This window comes from Lepidochelys kempii, chromosome 3, assembly GCF_965140285.1.
Source record: "Lepidochelys kempii isolate rLepKem1 chromosome 3, rLepKem1.hap1, whole genome shotgun sequence".
In the NCBI taxonomy this organism is placed as follows: Eukaryota; Metazoa; Chordata; order Testudines; family Cheloniidae; genus Lepidochelys; species Lepidochelys kempii.
The window spans coordinates 202,542,453-202,563,192 of record NC_136382.1 but is presented as its reverse complement, the minus strand read 5'-3'; the positions used below and the strand labels follow the sequence as shown (position 1 = coordinate 202,563,192).

The 20,740-nt window shown below is 40.3% G+C and overlaps 1 protein-coding gene and 1 long non-coding RNA gene across 11 annotated transcripts in view; one reads left to right on the top strand and one right to left on the bottom strand.

The window, feature by feature from the left end:
- PLCB1 (phospholipase C beta 1) overlaps positions 1–20,740 on the top strand; it is a 653,791-nt gene that overhangs the window by 541,694 nt on the left and 91,357 nt on the right. For all 10 annotated transcript variants that reach the window (XM_073339660.2, XM_073339659.2, XM_073339667.2 and 7 more), the window contains exons 25-29: positions 458–511; positions 2,613–2,832; positions 8,412–8,589; positions 19,613–19,689; positions 19,795–19,884. In XM_073339660.2, the coding sequence (XP_073195761.1) occupies positions 458–511; positions 2,613–2,832; positions 8,412–8,589; positions 19,613–19,689; positions 19,795–19,884 (619 nt within the window). The remainder of the gene's footprint in view (positions 1–457; positions 512–2,612; positions 2,833–8,411; positions 8,590–19,612; positions 19,690–19,794; positions 19,885–20,740) is intronic.
- On the bottom strand, positions 5,347–14,671 carry LOC140909706 (uncharacterized). The gene is made up of 3 exons (XR_012158333.1): positions 14,518–14,671; positions 6,585–6,676; positions 5,347–5,432 (listed from the first exon to the last, which is right to left on the bottom strand). It is a non-coding gene; the product is annotated as an uncharacterized LOC140909706 (long non-coding RNA).

The window sequence follows — 20,740 nt, the reverse complement described above, 5'->3', positions numbered from 1 at the left end:
TATCTCCATCTACCTTACTGAGTTGGAGTGTTCGTGACTTTGCTAAATGTATTAATAAACTATTGTAAATACAGAAGTTTTCCTATAGTGTGAGTGTTGCAACTGTGCACATCGAGGTTTCCACATCTACAGTAATTTTAATACTGAGCCTGATCTTGGGACAAGAACCTGTCAACTGTCAAAGTGATAACTGGAATTCTGAAGTAATCAATATAATTAATACATAATCTATGAACTGGGATACACCTCCATGTTGCTACATCTTGGCAGTGTAAAGGGTATCTGAAAGATATATTTTCTCACATTATTCAGAATGTTTACACAACTGTATATGCTATGTCAACTGCAATAATGATATAGAATATATATACATTTTGTAAGGGCAACACGTGTGTCTTGTTCAATTGTTTTTGTCAATTCAAAAAGAATTGATATCAATAATATCTTTTACTTCCAGGTTCTGTGAAAGCACCTGCAAAAACAGAAGATCTTATTCAGAGTGTCCTAACAGGTAATAAATATACGGGTGTTATGCAGTAGCATACTCTGAATAAATTTTACGGTTTTGTCCAGGGATACGTACATTTCGTAAAATAGGCTACCTGGTTTAGACTTTTCATTGTCTGATTATTCTGAAAGAACTTTGTGGCAAATGTACATACCACGACTTGTGCCCACAGGACATAATCCTGCATCTTTGAATGGCAAACGCCCCGTTGACTACAACGAGAGTAGGATCAGGTCCCTACAGGGAGCTTTTTCTTAGTATCTCCCTCTGTTGCACTGCCACCCGTGCCGGTAATGGTGGGAGTATTCGGAGTCTGAATGCAAAGAAGGTACCAGTATTATGACCACCGTGTCATCTAGACTTGCTGAAGTCAATGGCATAACTCCTAAGAATAAGATATACCACTTGTATTTCATCGTACCTCGTTGAATGTCATTGCTGGCTTAGCTTCTTGAGGACATCAAGTCCATTCTCCACTTCCAAAACTGAGAAGCCCTTCAGTTCAACTTCTTTGAAGAATGCATTGATTCTGCTGTAGTAAGAGGTATATTTTCAATGTGGTCCATGGAGCTTTAGTTTTGCAATCCTCCTGGACATTCAACTGAAAATAGAAGTAACTTGTCAAAGTGTTGCACAGCTAAAGCTTTGTGTACTGGTATGAAAATGTGTCCTTATGCAGACCAAACTGTTGCCTAGAGAAGGGAGTGGGAAAGGAATAGTTAACAGTATTTACCCATGGACTGCATTGTACCTTAGGACAGAACTGGATTTGACATTATCTTTGGATTTCAGTTAAATACAGTGGCTTGCACTGTTTAAAATTTCATAATTGGAGGCCCATCCAGAGCTTTGGCTTCTTTTCCATAAGGATTTTTGTGAGGTAACATCTCCCATTTCCTCTTGTTAATCTCCATTTCCCAAAGAACACGTGTAACCTGTTGGTGAGTGTGTGTTACTGGTCTCCCAATCCTCAGAGGAATATGAATTGTTACAGCCCACAGCTGTATAGCTTTACTTCAAGCTGCAGCTGCTCGTGTTTTTTTTTTTTAGCTCTGGCGGTCCCTGGTTTAATCCCTGGTGTGTCAGCCAAGATGGCGACCATCACACACATACAAACTGAACATAAGACAAACACAACATAGGATGGAACTCTCCAACCTGAACATGTTAGCATGACCCATTGTAATTTAGACTACGAACAGTGTCAAGTATAACCAGCCTCAGCCAGTTTTTGGATCCAGAAGAGATGTGTAGATTTACTTGACTGTTTTTTTCAGCATCTCTTCATTAGGTCTATTTTAGATGATGTTTCCTTACTGGATGGACAATTAAAGAATAAAAATAGATCCGTCTTTCCTTGTGTTTTAAAATACAACACATATTTGCCTGATAAACTGCTGAGAAATCATCCATAGCAGATAAATGTGAGAAACTGGTCAATCTCTGTCTAAGTGGGAGGACCTCTTTAAGAGAAAATGAGCCAATGGAAATGTAAAGGAAACAAGAATAAAGTCTATCTGCATAATGTTTTTAGAACTGGGACTGCCCCATTACTCCAGCCAGACTGGTCTGATGTTCTTACAGTAACCGTCTGTCAGTGCCTGGGCAATGGCAGCTTGTACTAGGGATATTCTGAAGCAGCTCCTCTAACCCCAGAATGGTTTTGTCTTGTCCTCTGCTGTCTGAGGGATATTTGTCCACAGTGATATGTTTCTGGTGTGTTGGGGAAACACAGGAGAGGACTGTGGTTTGGTTTGTCTTGGGCTGGTGGTGGGAGTCCTCTGCATCTGAAAGGGATTGAAGGAAAGATAAAATAGTGTATATTTGTCTTGCAAAATGTGATGATTCTGAACTTATCACTTAACTACCTAGACATTAATTGATTACACTTACTACAATATTTTCAGCCTTATTCGTTTATTTCCAGATAAAGTTGGTTGCTGTCATTGAAAGCCCTTGATTTATCTCAAGCCAATAAAAGTTGTTTATCAATAGTAAACAAAAGCCCTTGGTTCCATGTCCTGCTGATCAGAATTTGAATGTCCGACTAATATATCATTTCAATCAGAGAAAAATGATGCATTTTCCATTATTATTGTTGCAGAAGTGGAAGCACAGACCATTGAGGAGCTAAAACAACAGAAGTCATTTGTTAAACTTCAGAAGAAGCACTACAAAGAAATGAAGGACCTTGTAAAGAAACACCACAAGAAAACCACTGATCTGATCAAAGAGCACACTGCAAAATACAACGAAATTCAGAACGACTACCTGCGACGTAGGGCAGTCTTAGAGAAAACCACAAAAAGGGATACTAAGAAAAGGTATGTTAACTGGAGCTTCCTCTTCTTTAATCTTAAAAAAAGATCTTTATCCATTTACTCATAATTGGTAACATAACAAGTATGTGGAGATAGCACTAGAGTACAGATGAAAAACAAAGGCCCTGACATTCATAGAATGAGGGCAGGGATCTTGAAATAAAGGTGGACCCTGAAAAAGTGGACGGAAGCCCCCTTTGTGATGCATTTCTTCTCTACTCGCAACCCAAGAAGACCGTCCCAATTTACATGGTAGATTGCTTGTATATATCACCTTCCCTGTACAACAGGGGAACACACTGTTTGTGTATTGAGAAACCCACTTTCATCTGTATGGTGATCTCATGTGATTCAGCTGTTCTGATAATCCATTCTTTTTCGGGAGACCATACATCCTGTTTTGCGTGGGACAGCCCCTTTCTTAAGCCCTGCCCTGGCCGTCCCTTTTTTTTTTTTTTTTGGCAAAAGTGGGCATTTGTCCCCTTTGCTCTTGCCAACTTTTGTCACAAAAGTATGGTGCAGTGCAGAGGAACATGTGGAGGGGCAAGGGGCGATGCCAGCCCGGTGCAGGGGGAGAGGCAGGGCTGGAGCGACCAGGGATAGTGGCAGGGGCGGAGGGGGACTAACGACCAGTGATAGCCTTGCGCAGGAGTAGGGGAGAGGGAGGAGGAGGCAGGGCTCAGACAAGCGGTTCAGTACAGCCTCCACGGGGTGAGGGGAGAGTACGGGAGGAGAGGCCCTTGGGCCAGCCATGTGCGGTGTCCCGTTTTCCCTTTGGGAAATATGGCCACCCTAATTCTTTTGTAAATTGTGGAGTTCCCACATGCCCTGAGTAAGAGGCTGCACCTAGGTGCAAGAGTAGACCAGGGACCAACTTACAGAGTCACAATTCAATCCCTGATTCCCTCCTTGCTGCAGGCAGGAAGTAATCTGCATCAGCTCTTTACTGGCACAGATGACTTGCCTCTCCTAGTAGGCACAGCTACACTGGCTGATGTGCTTTGCAAGGTACCGCATGCTTCCCGTGCCTCCCTGCTTTTCTGCAGGGAAGGAGGAGGATTATCCCCAGGGAAACTGCTGCTGCCCCTCTCCTTTACACTGTAACTCATGTATGTAGTCCACAGGGGGGCAGGGGGAGATAAGAGACCACCTTATGCCCCTTTACTCCCCTGCAGAGACAAATAGGACAACCCATGATCTGGCCCCAAACGAGCAAACAATTGGCTCTAGATCCCACAGTGTGAATTCTAAAGGTGCAACCCTAGACATGAAAATCAAAATTGGTCCTGTTTTATTATTTGCGGCAAGGGGGGCCATCCTTAACTTGTGTCTGCCTCCAAACTGGAACCCTGGAAAGAATACTAAGAATTAGACCTATTCCTTGAATTTAACACCTGATAGATTTACTGACTAACAACTGAAAGTAATCAAATAAATTTTAAAATATGAATTCTCTAGACCACTTGGTGACGATTGATTTATTGTAAGTAGATCTAGGCAAGATGTTATGCCCCCTTCCCTTTATGCAGTCCCTTGCTGTGCCCTGTCTACTTTTCAATCCTCCATTCCCCTGTATTTTTTTATATGTGTAAAAGTGTTTTGTTTTGTTTTTTAGTTTGTTAGAAAATAAAGGGGCATGGACATTGTAGTTATTTCTGTCAATTTGATGTGGGAAGTATACTGTGACTCACTAAATCTTTCCAATACTCTCATTTTGTGCATGTAGCAATGAACTATATATTAATAAACAACTACTACTATAAACAGTTACACAAAATATAATTACTCACATGCCTAAGTTTATGCAGGATTAGATGCTAATAATACCACAGTTGAATCTGCTTAATCAGGGATGTCTTTTGGTAGATTTCTGTTCATCGCAATTATACAGCATTTTCATTTATTTATAATTTATTTAAATGTAGTAAACATTACAGCATCATTCTGCAACTCATTTAATTCAAATAAGCACTATTACAGTCTAAATCCTTTTTATTATTTCATAAAATTGACTACTTGCAATTCATCATAGCTTTTCAAATAAGAAAACCATGAACATAAAAAAAAATCTCTGGGAGACAAGCAGAGAGAAAAAGCCAAGAGTGATTTCTGGCCCCTGACTTCCATAATAACACCTCTGATTGTGACTGGCAGGGAATTAGCCCACAAATTGTTCCCAGAAGGCAACTTGGCCATTTATGTTTGTCCAGCGGCAGAACCCTCATTCAATTTAACAGGAATTTTGTACTTCTAAAGCAGCCTCCCCATATTTAAGTGACTTAGAATTTGACATTCTGAAAACAGAATACAGCCAAGGTTTGAGTCAATAAAATTCTTTAGCGCTGTTTGTCAGCTGTGTTACATAGAAATTTGTAATCTGCTATATAATCCAATGCCAACATGCAGGACAGAAATCTACAGACAGCGACGTTAAGATTTTTCTTGCTTTGGTTTATTCCATTCAAACTTCAAAAATATAACAAAACCAAATAAATAACTCATTTACCTTTCAGTGATGGCCATTTCTGTTCCATTAGGATGTGGTCATAGATCTTCCACAGTGTCAGGCAATGAAACATTCAACTACCCGTTATTACATTGAGCTGCCAAAATAATTTCAAAGATGAGAAGTTTTATATTGGAAAATCTGAAGGTTACACTAAGTCTGATGCTGAATTTTAAAAAGGCAGGAATATATCATTAGGGTTTTTCAAACTTGCAAGTACATAATATCTTAAGCAAAAGACTTCTAATAGATTACAACATCCCAGCAAAAAGGCAGTTTATATCATTTTAGATCGTTACTGAAGCTGTTTCCCTGCAACTACAGTATACAAATTACTATTTTGTCAGTAGTCCCTGTATTAGAAACTGACTCAAATGTGCATAACCGGATCAGAGGGCAATCCGTGTTTTGCAGCTGTGTGTAGAATTGGGCCCTAATTCAGTAAAGTTGAAGTCAGTGTGGGTGACTCACATACTGAAAGTTACACAGAAGCTCTGCTGCATTGGGGTCATAATGGTGTAATAAATTAAGATTTTTTATTTTGTGATCTTGTTGGTTAAATATCTTAAGGTCTTAGTAGTTTTAGCTGAGGTTTAGCAGAAAGCCATATTTTTTCAACAACACGAGTGAAGTATTATCCTGAAAATACATAAACTAATCATATAAATTGCTCAGTTTAGTAAGTATGACCACCTTATTCTGGGCTGCAGCTCCATATTTAGATTGGACTCTCCTTTCTCAGTGCTGCCATTTGAGTCCTGAACACTTTGGACTTAATGCTTAGTAGGCAATGGCATTGCACAAATTGATTTTAGGATTAGATTGATACTTGGTTAGGAAGGTTGTAACCCTACTTAAATTTTCCTTACTAAAGTAATTGTTCTGTCAATATAAACTACCTGAACTAGGAAAACAGTGCTGTGCCATTATTTCTGTCATTTCTTTCTAGAATATGTGCTGCTCATCTTGCCCCTCAATCCTTGTAGCTGAAAATTGGGTTAGGGGCATTCAGAGATTTGGTGTGCATGTGTGCATGCTAAACCTGCATTTTGTCTGGAAATTGACCTGCTAATCTCACAAGAACAGACTTTTCCATAAAAATACCAGTATTCTCTTGGTCTGGCCATGCTGGGAATACTGTGAGAATAGCTTTTCTCATGCTATTTCAATGATTGTTTTTTTTATTTGAATCCATGTCAAAAGTCTCCCCCATTGGAACACCTATGTTCATCCACAGTGTTTTGCCTACCTGTGCCAAGGACGGGGCTCAGAGGAACTGGAGTGAGGGCTTTCTGAGTAGCAGGTCCTTCTCTTCTGAATTCTCTTGCACCATAGATACATCTGAGTTGGAACATGGCTGTATTTAGGAAGCATTGTAGGACACACACACACACACCTTTATCTGGACTTTTTGCTGATTCAGTTTTCACTTTAATTTAGAATAGTCGCAAGATCTTCCTAGTCTGGGTTTTTGTTTTTGTTTTTTAGGATCATGGTGGTGAGTGGGCAGGGTCTTGGGATTTTCAATTTACAGGAATATAGGAATCTTTCCTCCCCCGCCCCCACCCCCACCCCTTTAGTCTAAGGTAGGTGGTGTGTACCCAGGTATTTTAATGATCAATGCTTATAATAAGCATTTATATTGCAAAAAGCAGAATTTATAGGTCTGCCCAGTAGGGGGACAAACAATTAAACATGCAGTATGAAAGAGAAAAAGGGGAGTTTTATTGCTGGTAAAAACTTAAAATTGAGGTACAAAAGTCCAGATCCTCAGCTGGTGAAAATCAGTATGGTTCCATTAGCTTCAGTGAAGCTACTCCAGTTTGCACCAGCTCAGAATCTGGCCCAGTGTATCCATCCAAACAGAAAGAATGACACACTGGCAAGGTAGAGAGCTCTCTACATTATAATTGGTTTTCTGGATTTGAATTTCTGAGTGGCTGACCCATGTGTTCCTACAAATTATGCTCTCTCTTCAGGGCTTTATAATTCCGTCTATCTGAAGCAAGAACTCTATCCTAGGCTGAACTCTGGCCCTTTTCCACATCACTATAAACTGACAATGCTAATTGTATTCTTGATGTTTCCTAGGCAACTAACTTAATGCCTAGAATAAAGCAGTAAACATGTAGGAATATGGATCAGGGCATATTCTTACATGTTTAATTTTTTTTTTGTTAGATAGTTATTATTTTACCTTAATCCTTTAACTTTATGCACTGTTTATCTCACTCTCACATGCACATGCTCCCTCATCAATCCCTTTCCCTGCCCTTGTTCATTTACCTTTCTTTCCCAAGACCAAAATCTCATTCTGCTTCTGAGGGAATTTGGGTTTTAGATTCTTTTTTTAAGTTTTCCTTTGCTTCTGTGTGCTCCCTTACTCAGACTCCTTAATCCTCTGCTAGTTTTCTTTTTCACAGAAGTCCACAGTTCTGCAGTTCATAAAATACTTCCACACAAATGCACACACATTCACTGTAAGTTAGCAGATATAGGAATGTTCCTAGCTCCTGAATAAATACTGGCCATGCTTTTTCTAAATGCAAGCGTCAGGTTAGGTTCCTAAATCCCCATTTAGGGATCTAAATAGGTGACTTGATTTTCAAAATGGCTCAGCACCCAAGAGCTCCCATTATTTTCATTGAGGGCTGGGCTATTTTGAAAATCAAGCCACTTATTTAGGTATATAAATGTGAACTTACGCCCAGTTTGGGGAAATATTGGTGATTATGTTTATGACTTATTTATATTGATCCTGATTCTCCACGGCAATGCACCTTGTGCAAATTGAGTTTAAACCACTATAACCACCACCACCAAAATATTACATGTTTTACACTCATTTTATATAGAAAATACAAATCAGTGATGAAACCAGCCAGTCATTTTAAGTGTGCAGTAGATCGTATAATAGCACTAGTAAGAATATACAGCTCTGAGAGACTTATGCATTCTTGATGGGCTACAGCTACTACTTTAGACAATTGCTTAAAAAAAGAAAGAAAGAAAGAAATAGGAATTGTACTAACTGTACCTATTGAATGAGTTATCAGTATTCCATGTGTCTTTGCAGATGTGAAACTGGCAGCCCGGATCACAGTTCAACTATTGAACAAGAACTGGCTGCCCTTGACTCAGAAATGACCCAGAAGTTAATAGAACTGAAGGAAAAGCAACAACAGCAGCTGCTCAATCTCCGACAAGAACAGTATTATAGTGAAAAGTATCAGAAGCGAGAACATATTAAGCTGGTAAGTGTAAAGACTCATGGCTTACACTTTTCTTTGAGGCTCTCTCAGTCATTAGTGGAAATTATGTATTGTTATTAATTATGTTGCATTTTGTCCTGTACTTCCCTTCCCAGACTCCAGTTCTGAGCCTTAATTTATCCAGGTCCACAGGGTGCATTCTGTGTTCAGTGAAAACAAAACTGGCCAATTACAGATGGTGACTTGGGCCTGAAACCACACGAATAAACTAGTCAAACACCACATGTAAAACTCACTCTTACTCACTTGCTTGGGCTACCAGCATCACAGGGAGGTGGGAAAGAGAGTAGCCTCCATGCTCTCCCTCCTATCCAGAAATGGGTGAAGCCAGATTCCCTCCTCACCAACCCGAACACTCCAGCCAGCAGAGCTGAGTGAGCACTGAAGGGAGTGTAAACCTGCTGCTTCCACTGTGGAGCAAGGGAGCGATCAGGGATAGTCTGGTCTACTCCTGCAGCTGTACAGGTATGCACTGATTCTTGCTCGGGGCAGATTATAAACCAACAGTCGAGCCTTACACGCTCAGGGCCAGGATGGAATTTAGAGAGAGACCCACCATGCCAGAATAGGTTGGTGGCTTGGAAATTCTGCCTTGATTCAGAGCAGCGATTTGACCTAGGTCTCCCACATCCCAGGTGAGTATCATAACCACCAGACTGCTGACTATTCTGTAGGTGTCTCTCTCTTCCCCCCTCCCTGTTTTTTGTCATGCAAAACTTCAAAAGTTTCATTCCGCTTCAGAAAAAATTGCAAAACACCCACATTTTTTTGCAAAATGGAAGTGTTGTTTTCTGGCCAGCCCATGTGTTTATGTGTTTACTGAAGGTGTCAAAAGGAATATTAAGGTACATTAAGTTATGTCAGACTTCTAAGTTTTCTCATAATGTAATTTTTTGGTAGAGCCAAAGAATGATTATGTGACTGGTTGATCTCTTTGATGTTACGAAGTGGGTGGCCTATACCATGTATTTCTGTGTGTGTACGCCTTGCAATGTTGTATTTTTAACAATGTTGTTTAGCAACTAACACAGCTTTTTCGTAGTGGGTAATGTGACACCTGATGGTGTCATGCTATTTTAGAAGGGCATACCTTTAATAGGAAATGGGATTTTCTAATCTTATTTATTATTTTGATCTTTGCATATGTTTTGCGGATGTTAGGAGTCAATGTGAAGGTTGGATGGGAGTGTAAATCAGCAAATGATGAAGGGTAATATGGCTGTGAGGAAACAGCTCTCGCGCTCACCCTGCTTAATAACCTCAGCACAGAATATTCCACACTCATTTCATCATTTGAATCAGATTTCCTCTTTTTTTCTGCTGCTTTTTAGACTTTTGATATTCTCGGAAGCAAAATTAATTGTAAAATAAAGTAAAAGTTCATGAAAATGAATCAATAAAAATAGCTTCAAACATTCCCTGAGGCGTGAAGTTGTGCCAAACAGTGTCCTCAGCAAAAATGAATGCTTTAAAGGGATGCAAGGCCATCCTTTATAGATAGTGAAAAAGTCTTTTGCATACATTATTCCAAGTCAGTTTTTGTTTTCCCAGCTGGAATTCTGCTGTTGGCTGAAGCAGGATCATAAGGCCCTATGAGCTAATATAGGGAAGACTGAGCACATGGCAACCGATGATGCAGAGTGTTTTGAGGGAGGAAAAGGTTTTTTTAAGGGTGTTATAACACATACACGAGAGTTTTAGTGAATAGAGAAAGCCATTGCTCATAGGGTAGAAGAATGAGCTGAGATTCTGTGCTAAGCCCCCAAGATGCCCAGTACAAAGGCACAGCTCAGGGGAATTGGGAGCAAAAGTGGCATCTTTGTGCCTTCTGGATTCTGGGCTCATCTGTGGGCCAAAATCCCTCCACCTTAAATTAGAGCAACCCTGGGGGTGATTCTAATTTACAGCAGCCTCCCAAAGTCTAGGGAATTCCCAGAATCTCCATAGCAGCATGGACTAGGAAGATTCCCCATCCCAGTCTACCTTATCCCTCCTACCCTGAAACACCCCCTGCAACAAGGCTTGCAAGTGCTGGGAGAATTTTCCCCTGGTCTCTTGGAGCACAGGGTCCTATATTCTTCTAGAGCAAATGATAAGGCCTGAGGGGCAGGAGACAGATTCTGTCCCACAGTCGCCAATAGACAATCATGCCCTTAAGATGTAGCTTCAATTGTTGTATCTATCGATCATTTTTTTAACCTGCAAGGCTGTAATTTTCACTATAAACTTCAAGTCCAGTCAAATATTGTCCCAAATTTTTAAAAGTGTGCTCAGGATGTCGTCAGTGCACGCACAACAAGGTACGTGTGCTTGGAAATCCCAATGTGCAACCAGGGCTCATGCACGAGTGCGTGTATGCTTTTGCAATTATGCGACGCAATTAAATATGGCAATAGAGTTATCTGAATCTAAGGTGTGATACCAGTGTTTTAGAGCAAGCAGAAGGTGTAGAATGGAAGGCCAAAGCAGTTCCATGGCTTCCAAAAATATTTTTATGAGATATATAAATATATCGAGTGAGATTTTCAAATGCACTCAGCATTGGTCTACTCTACTCCCTTTGAAGTCAATGGTAAAATTTCCAATGATTTTAACAAGAGCAGAATTATACCAACCACAAGCACTCAGCTTCCCCCATGATAAAAGTGGAACAATGATACACACCTCCTCTGTAAAGTGCTTTGAGATATATGGATGAAGAGTGCTATATAAGAGCTAGGTATTTACTATTATTGAAAATCCTGCTCACAACAAAGGTGAAAATATTTTTTCTTGGAGGGTTTAGTTATTTGTTGATTGACAGTTGCCTCTGCGGGTTGTGTCACCAGTGAAAGGGCTGGGCCAGAGATGGAGAAGCCTCAAGGAGACTGTAACCACACAGGGTATTTTGATAAGGCACACAATGATCTTATTAATCAGCAGTAAGCAAGACAAGAATAGAAGTAGGCTCTGGCAGGTCTATGGAGTGGGTGGAACATCCTGACTGATAGACTCATACAAGCTAACCAGAGGCAAAAGAAGGAGAGATGGGATGTCCAGTGATTAGGGCCCTAGCCTGGGGCTCTGGAAACCCAGGTTGGGTTCCCTGCTCTACCACAGACTAACTGTATGAGCATGGGTAAGTCACCTAGCCTCTCTGTGCCTTAGTTCCCCATCTGTAAAATGGGAATAATAGCACTTCCCTACCGACAGGGTTGTTGCAAGGATAAATACATTAAAGATGAGAGCTGATCAGATACCTCAGTGATGGGGACTATCTAGGTATCTTACACAGAGGACCTGTTTAGTTGTCTGTTCCATCCCTTTGTTTCTTCATTTCCATCCCTTTATTCCTTTAAGAAAAGTATGTGTTTCTGGCTTCCTTCTATGCTCCAGCTAGCAGCTAATCAGCAAGCTGTAGTCTTTGCAGTTACACTTTGTAATTTCTTATCTCAAGTGCTCACTCTCAAGGTGACATAGTCCATCATAAGAACAGTTACAGATGTATTCCACCTATGACCTAGTGTTACTGTTCTGCCATCATTTCTCAAGTAGCTACCATGCTCAGACTTAGCAAAAATTGCAGTAGAAAATTTCCCTTTGATATAACATGTTAGCGATAAAGACTTTTAAAATTCTTTGTGTTGGCCAGCACTCAAAGCAATACATTGTCCTTAAGAACAATAAGATAAAGACTGAAGTCTTTAAGGTGCCACCCGACTCCTTGTTGTTTTTGTGGATACAGATTAACACGGCTACCCCCTGATATTGTCCTTAAGGTAACTGAGAAATTCTCTCTCTGTTCATTCCTCACAAAGAGCTGTGTGTTCTGTTATTACCTGAAAAGCTTTGCGTCCTCCAACATACATCAAGGGTCATGAAAAGCAAAAAATGTATGATGTTGCATGATGTGAAAAAATCCACACAATTTAATATACTGAGTTATTTATGATTATATACTCAAGTCTAATAGAGTGACCTACTACACATATATTTTTGAAAAACACAGAGCTAATAAAAATTAACTGGCAAAGCAAGAAAGGGTAGGAGCGCGCTTGTCATCTTTGCCTCTTATGTAGTTTATCGTCAAAGTTAGGGCAGATATCTTGTCCCCATATAAGTCCATGGGAGTTTGGCCATTGTATTTAACCAGGCCAGGATTTCACTCTCAGTCCCTATCCTTCAGTTGGGTCCACACAGAGATCCACTTTTGGGGATTTCTGGATCAAGGATTTGGCTTGTATTTTGCACTGTAGACCTTGGACAGTTTGTAATGCAGACTCTTGTTTAAAATACAGTTTTTGAAAAAAACTTGTGCTTAAAAACACTTGAGTGGCTGCCCGTGAACCCCAGTGAATGCAGAAGGGTTGTATGAAGTGCAAGTCCAACAGAATCTGGATGCTTCTATACAGTACACATAGCTGTTGTAATTTTTAATATACATCTGTTAAAAACGACATAAACAACCTTTCTGTAAGATCAGTAGTCTTCATTTTAAAAATGTCTTCAGTTTACTTTCTATAAAAGTTTAGGTGGGAGCTTTTCATGTTGATGTATCCTTTTGCTATAGTTTGTTGATATGTTCATACCTTTCAGGAAGATAGATGTAGATTTTTTTCCTCTAGAAAAAATTGTATATAATTGTGTAATTAAAGACTGTATCATAATGCATATGTAAAAGGGGGTCAAATTAAGATTGGATAAGCAACCTTAGTTCTGGCATTTCCTAACTTTTGGTTGCTTGACTTTTTAACTTTAATAATGCTCTTGTAATAGTGTGGGTTTTTAGTGTAATTTCCCAGGTTTTTTAAAAAAGCAAACTGAAAAAGCAGACATTCCATCATGTGCCATCATACTGACACCCACATGGATCAGCAGCAGGTTTGGAACTTTTAGATCCATGCTACAGACCTCTGCCACTTCAGCTAACAGAGTGGGTTATCGTGCTGTGTATGGCCCAGCACTAGAGGTGATGGGACCCTTCGTGAACAGGTTTCACAGATATTTGCTGACAGACGAGAAATAGTGAGACTCAGGAATCTTGGGTTCCATTCAGGGCTCTGGAGGGGAGTGTGCTCATGGGGGATAGGTATAAACTCTTCTGTTTTTTTTCTCACCAAGTATGACCCTGTCTGACTCATCTGCTCCAACCTCTTCCAGTCTCCACTCCTCAAGTGTCTCATCCCAGTCTCCTTGCCCATCAAGTCCTAGTCTGACCCGTCCAGACTCACTGTCCCAGTCTCCTCAAGTCCCAATTCCTCATTTATTCTCCTTATTTACCCATTTCCAGTTACCCCCCCATCCCACCTCCCCTCTGCAGCACTTTGTCCCCAGTCTCCTTGTCTAGCCATGCCCCCACCCTCCTGCCAGCTCCTCCTCTACTCTGTCTGCATCTCTCTCTCTCACCATGGCCTTCTATGTGACTTTCTCCATCCCAATTGGTTTCCAGTCCCAATCTCTCTCCTCAGGCTCCTCATCCAATCAGGCTCCTCATCCGATCTCTGCGACTCTTGTCCCAGTTCTCCCCTCGCACCTGAGTTCCTTGTCTGATCTCCTTTCCCCCTTTACTTTGTTCTCTCTGTTGCAGTTTCAGGGCAGCTGCACCTGTTTCCCCCCAATGATCCATCAGTGGCACCCATTCTAGGCTTCTGGCTGCGAGCCGTCACCTAACTTGGGCAGAGACTGCATCTGACTCCCTTCTGACCAGGGTTTTTTAAAGCTGCACAGTTGCCTACCTTACACTATGATATCCCCAGCAAGCCAGACTGCCTAAACAGGCCAGGGTCTGCACTTTGTATTCTCTCTGATTTCTATGAACAGTGTGATTGCCTGCAGTTATGAGTTACCACTCAGCTCCTTCTAACCAAGCACATTTATTCTTAAGGTGGAAGCATTACAGAGAAAACATATTAAAAACTATAAAGAACCTACCTGCTAAAAACCTTACCAGAGGTCACCCCCAACTCCAGCGTTGGGCTCTGGTAGCTGTCAGTCCTTCAAAACCCACAGCTGGGTTTTCCCCATTGTTGCAAGGTCATGGCTGTCTCAGATTCAGAACCAGAAGCCAGGCTGGGCAGTTCAGCCATTTCTTCATACCCGTTGGGCCTTTGATCTGGGAACAAGTAATCATCAGACAAAGACTTAGCTCAGGATATAGCTTCACAAGGCAGGAGTTTTGCATAACCAGAGGTGGGAAATTTTCATTTATTTCCCCCTTGACATTTATGACACTTATTGTCCATTCTTGTCTGGCACATTTTTAGTATAGTCCTTTGAACTCCCACACTTCACATCACATCTCCCCCCTACAGAGCTAACATACAATCCTGGCCCACAATAATACATAAACTTTGCATGTAATGCAATGGAACCCAAAGATACTTAGGGCTTGTCTACACTTACCAGGGGATCGATGCATCGGCGGTCGATTTAGCGGGTCTAGTGAAGACCCACTAAATCGACTGCAGATCGCTCTCCCATCCACATAGCATAGTGTGGACCCCATGGTAAATAGATCTAAGCCACATTGACTTGAGTTACACTATTAACGTAGCTCAAATTGCATGGTTTAGCTCGGCTTTCCCCTGTAGTGTGGACAAGGCCTTAAACTTATTTTTCAAAGATATTGCAGGAAACTGCCGTATCTGTCACACTCCCCAACCCACTAATTTTCATTTCCAGTCTCCTTGCTCAGCCAGTCCCAGTCTCCCTGCGGCTCCTCATCTGGTCTCAGTCTCCCCTGCAGCTCTTGTCTCTTAGTCCCCCCTCCATTTACCTTCATGGGTTTTGGTCCCAGTCTCCTTGCCGCATCTCCTTGGCTTAATCTACCTCTCCCACCCCATCCCCCATTGCTTCAGCTCTTCTCCCCTCTGCATTTGGATCAGTGCAGCTGCACTGATGCAACATTTGTAGTGTTGACGTGCCCTCTGCCCCTTACAGCTGTGTGAGGTTTAAGTCTGAAGCTAACTCCGTGCTTACTGTAATACAAGGGATCTTGATCGGGTCACACTGTGCAAATTAAGGCCCCCTCCCTATTAGGAGCTCTGTGTGAGTGCTGGGATCCGCCCGCAAAACTCATTGCAGGATCAATGCCTAAAGGCTCTCAGGGACACGGCCATTTTCTAAAGTTACCGAGTTTAAATGTGTTGTCTCTTCATTGTGTGAAATACATATGGAATGCTCTCACATATCTGATTGTTCATAACTCATCTTGATGAATGGGAGATGTGTGATTACACAGGGAAAGTGTTTTTGCTGCATTCATGGACAGCTCTTGTTCATTTCACATTACGGAGGTGCTGTTCAGGACTCCATAGTTAAGGATGGAGTTTGATTTTGCACTTAAAGAAACCTTTTTGTTTTGTATGAAAAATGCAGTATATCCTCAACAAACTTTCAGTGCTTATTTTAAGTATAGAGTGGATTTTCTGAGCATTTACAAGTGGGGCTCTCAAGCGATTAAAAAAATTAATTGCAATTAATTGCTTGATTAAAAAGATTAATCATGATTAATTGCACTATTAATTGTGCTGATAAACAATAGTACAATGCCATTTATTTAAATATTTTGGATGTTTTCCATATTTTCAAATATATTGATTTCAATTACAACACAGAATACAATGTGTACAGTTCTCACCTTATATTTATTTTAGACTTATATATTTTAGGCTTCTTGTTTAGAATGTCACCTGAAAATGAGAACAGGCGTTCGCAAGGCACGGTTGTAGCCAGCATCACAAGATATTTACATGTCAGATGCGCTAAAGATTCATACGTCCCTTCATGCTTCAACCACCATTCTAGAAGACATTCGTCCATGTTGATGATGAGTTCTGCTCGATAATGATTCAAAGCAACCCGACGCATGTTCCAAAGCATGTTCATTTTCATCATCTGAGTCAGATGCCATCAGCAGAAGGTTGATTTTCTTTTTTGGTGGTTCGGGTTCTGTAGTTTCCGTATCAGAGTGTTGCTCTTTTAAGACTTCTGAACACATGTGCCACACCTCAGCCCTCTCAGATTTTGGAAGGCATTTCGGTTTCTTAAATCTTGGGTCGAGTGCTGTAGCTATCTTTAGAAATTTCACATTGGTATCTTCTTTGAATTTTGTCAAATTTGCAGTGAAAGTGTTCTTAAAACAAACATGTGCTAGGTCATCATCCGCGACTGCCATAACATGAAATATGTGGCAGAATGCAGGTAAAGCAGCAGGAGACATAATTCTGCTGTTCAGTCACAAATTTAATTCACACCTTATTTTTTTAACGAGTGTCATCAGCATGGGAGCATGTCCTCTGGAACAATGGCGAAGCATGAAGAGGCATATGAATCTTTAACGCATCTGGCACGTAAATATCTTGCGACGCCAGGTACAACAGTGCCATGTGAACACCTGTTCTCATTTCAGGTGACACTGTAATTAAGAAGTGGGCAGCATTATCACCCGTAAATGTACACAAACTTGTTTCTCTTAGAGACTGGCTGAACAAGAAGTAGGACTGAGTGGACTTGTGGACTCTAAAGTTTTACATTGTTTTGTTTTTGAGTGCAGTTATGTAACAAAAAAACTACATTTGTAAGTTGGAGTTTCATGATAGAGATTGCACTACAGTACTTGTATGAGGTGAATTGAAAAATACTATTTGTTTTATCATTTTTACAGTGCAAATATTTGTAATAAAAATAATAATATAAAGAGAGCACTGTGCACTTTGTATTCTGTGTTGTAATTGAAAGCAATATTGAAAATGTAGGAAAACATCCAGAAATATTTAATACATTTCAATTGGTATTCTGTTGTTTAACAGTGGGCTGAGCTGGGTGTGAGCAAGAACCGAATTTGGCCCACTGATTTTTTCTCTCTTGTCGTCATTAATTTGCTCTTATCCCTTGATTTTGTCAAGTTACATATACCACACAGGAAAAACTATTGAGGATAGTCATTCCCCCTAGGTCAAGAGCAATTTAACTGCTTCTGGTGACGATTATTAGACATTGTGGGTATTCACTCTTTGTGAAATGCTCTCCACTTGATTTTTCTCCTGGATGATTTGAGATCATCTTAAAAGTTGGATTCACCTCTGCCCAAGAAATACTTCTTTATCTCTCACTGGCACTTTTGCTAAAGGCAGGTTTGAATAGGTCCAGAAGTGAGTCAGCACTCTAATTCCTTTCCAGGCCAGACACAAGACTGGCTCTCGCTTTCTCTCTCAAGATTTCTCTATCTCATTTGCCTTCGCCTTTCTTTCTTCCTCACATCCACACTCTTAAGAAATAAATCATCATTGAACGACATGAGGATGTGGTAAGAACTTGGAATTCCCAATGTTGTATGATGCATTCCACTCACAAGAAGATGTGAGGAGAACATTGAACAGTTATGCACTCAAAGTGAAGAAATGCCAAAGTTAAGGAGGCGTTCAAATCCTTATCACTGCCCCCTTGGCTTTATAGGCTGGTCTGTGTTCATGTGATCACAAGCTATGTCTCAGATAACACCAAGTAGTATCATACCATTTTTCCTGTAGCATTAGTTGCATATCCGTATCATTTTGAAGTATTGTGTCCCTGCCATACAAATAGTCCAAAAAAAGTATGCATTTGAAAAATACACAATTAATCCTTTCTACACAACATACTGCAGGTTACCTATAGCAGAGTAATATGCAAAGCCCCTTTATGTTTGCAGTTGGAGGATATGAAGGTAAACCCCTTACTCACACTGATGAACAGTTACATGATTAGTCCAATGTCCTCAGGAACCCACCCTCGGTTTTGGTAATGAGCTATGTCTAAAATGGGCTGTGTCTTATCTTTTTATTTGGAATGTAACATTTATATTACTTTCGTGCAAACAACCATTTTGGACTAGTATATAATTATTTTGTGGGACTTCTTATTGTCTGTGAACTCATTTCCCTGCTTACATTTACATTTCAAAACACATAATGACTGTTCCCAACTTGGTTACATTTTCTGAATTGTTCAGTTATGAAGTGTCATGATAATTACTTTTTCAATAAGAAACATTCTGACAGTTTCCTCTGAGCTTTATTCGCTCTGATGAAAATTTGCTTCACAAACAAAAGAGAATTCTTTCTTAGTTGTATACTTTGTTATTCTGTAGTTCTAGAAGAGAGTTCATACTCAATACCCTCCTTTTGTTCTCTGCAAATAGGAAATAAAAATTGGATTTTACTAACTACCCTTTACTATACGTTCTCTGTTTCATGGTTCTAAATGTCTATCTGATTATTTTTACTGAATTATGCCTAAACTGTAGTGATCTTCAAGTGAAATATATCAGTGACCCTTTTATGACTCATAATATTATGAAGTTAGTCTCATATGATGTAGGGAAGTATTGTTCCCTCTTTTACAGATGGGCCAACTGAGGCATAGAGGGTTGGGTTTTTTTTCGCCAATAGGGACCACTCTTGTTCCTACTGAAGTCAATAGAGATTTTGTTTCTGACTTCAGTGGGAACAGAATTTGGCCTTAAATCTGCCAACAGTCATAGACCAGGTCTCTGGCAAAGCCAGAACTCAGATCTTCTGACTCCCAATCCTGTGCTTTAACCTCTAGTCCGTACTTCCTAGATATGAGCAAAGAGTCACTTCTAACCCAAAATGCATGAAACTATTACTTCTACCTGGCTACACCAAAATCAGAATTGTTGCAAATAACAGTGTTCTGTTCATGGAAACTGTATACCACACTTGCATGTGTGAAACTGAACTAGACAAAGGCACGGAGATTCAATTGTAATTTATCAATGACCACAATTATTCTTGTTCATAAGTAGGAAAACACTTGGAAGCGAATGAGATTTTTATGTGTAAGTCCACAGTTCTCAAGATGACAGTCCACGCTTCATTGATAGAACTGCTGCTAGCTTTTAATCACGTATACATACTGGTGATGAAATAACATTTGCACGTATTCACCACGCTACATTTTTGAAGAAATCTGGGACTATTTATGATGACAAAATATAAAATACTCATTGTTTTACTTTTTTCAGCTCATTCAGAAGCTGACAGACGTGGCAGAGGAATGTCAGAGCAGCCAGTTAAAGAAACTGAAAGAGACTTGTGAAAAGTAAGGTGCTATTCTCATATAACTAACTAAATCTTCTTCAGCATCTAACTTCTGGTTGAAATATGTATGTGTGTGTAGATTTATCTTTATTTCTCTTTCCTGTAGAGAAAAGAAAGAGTTAAAGAAGAAAATGGACAAGAAGAGGCAGGAGAAGATCACAGAAGCTAAGTCCAGGGATAAAAATCAAGTGGATGAGTAAGTGTATTCTAAAACTGTGTTAGATTTTATGAAGAAGTTCAAGGACATTTGGTCCACGTGACATCAAAAGAAAAGCCTCAACTAAATGATCAGTATGCAGGCAGTAAGGGGTCACCAAAGGAATCGTGCCACCTCCTGTTGAATGAATCCAAACCCCTCCTCCGCATGTAAGCGCTTTGCCAGCTGAATGGGTGTGCTTTTGCACTGCAGTCCATGTCAAATGAGAGAATCCTCATGAAAAGAGCCAAGGTCAGTGTGGTGACAGAATGGCACACTTAGGCACTGATCCCACAAACACTTCTACATGTGCGTGAAAAAGCCCATTGGCTTCAAATCAATGTTGTAAAGTTACTCATGTGCGGGAGTGTTCGTGGGATTAGGCCTGGATTTGAGAGACACCCTTAAAACACACTATAAAACTAATGTTCTGTGGGCCATTTTTGATATGGAGCATACCAGGAAAGGAATGTGGCAGGCTGGCCCCTCTGTGGGTGCAGCGTTCAAGTAGTTCGGGTGCCTTGTTTGAGAAATGCAACCTTACCGGCATATTACCTTTTTCCTATGTTTAAAAAATTATAATGTTATTGAATGATAGCATGAACTCAAACTACTGACAGTTCCTGAGGCTTTCATTTCACCTTAACAGAGTTTGTTGGGTAGGAATTTCCTTTCTTTTTAACTTTACCTATTATAAACTCGTTTCTGATGGAAACAAACAGCATCATTATAATGGAGGGTTTGTGGTAGTTTTGTAATGTCACCTCAGATCCTTCTTTCATGCTAGCTTTAGCCAATGTGGAGTTTCTCCTGATTTTTCAACAGTGGAAGTGAGAAGAAGTGGGTTCTGTGGGTG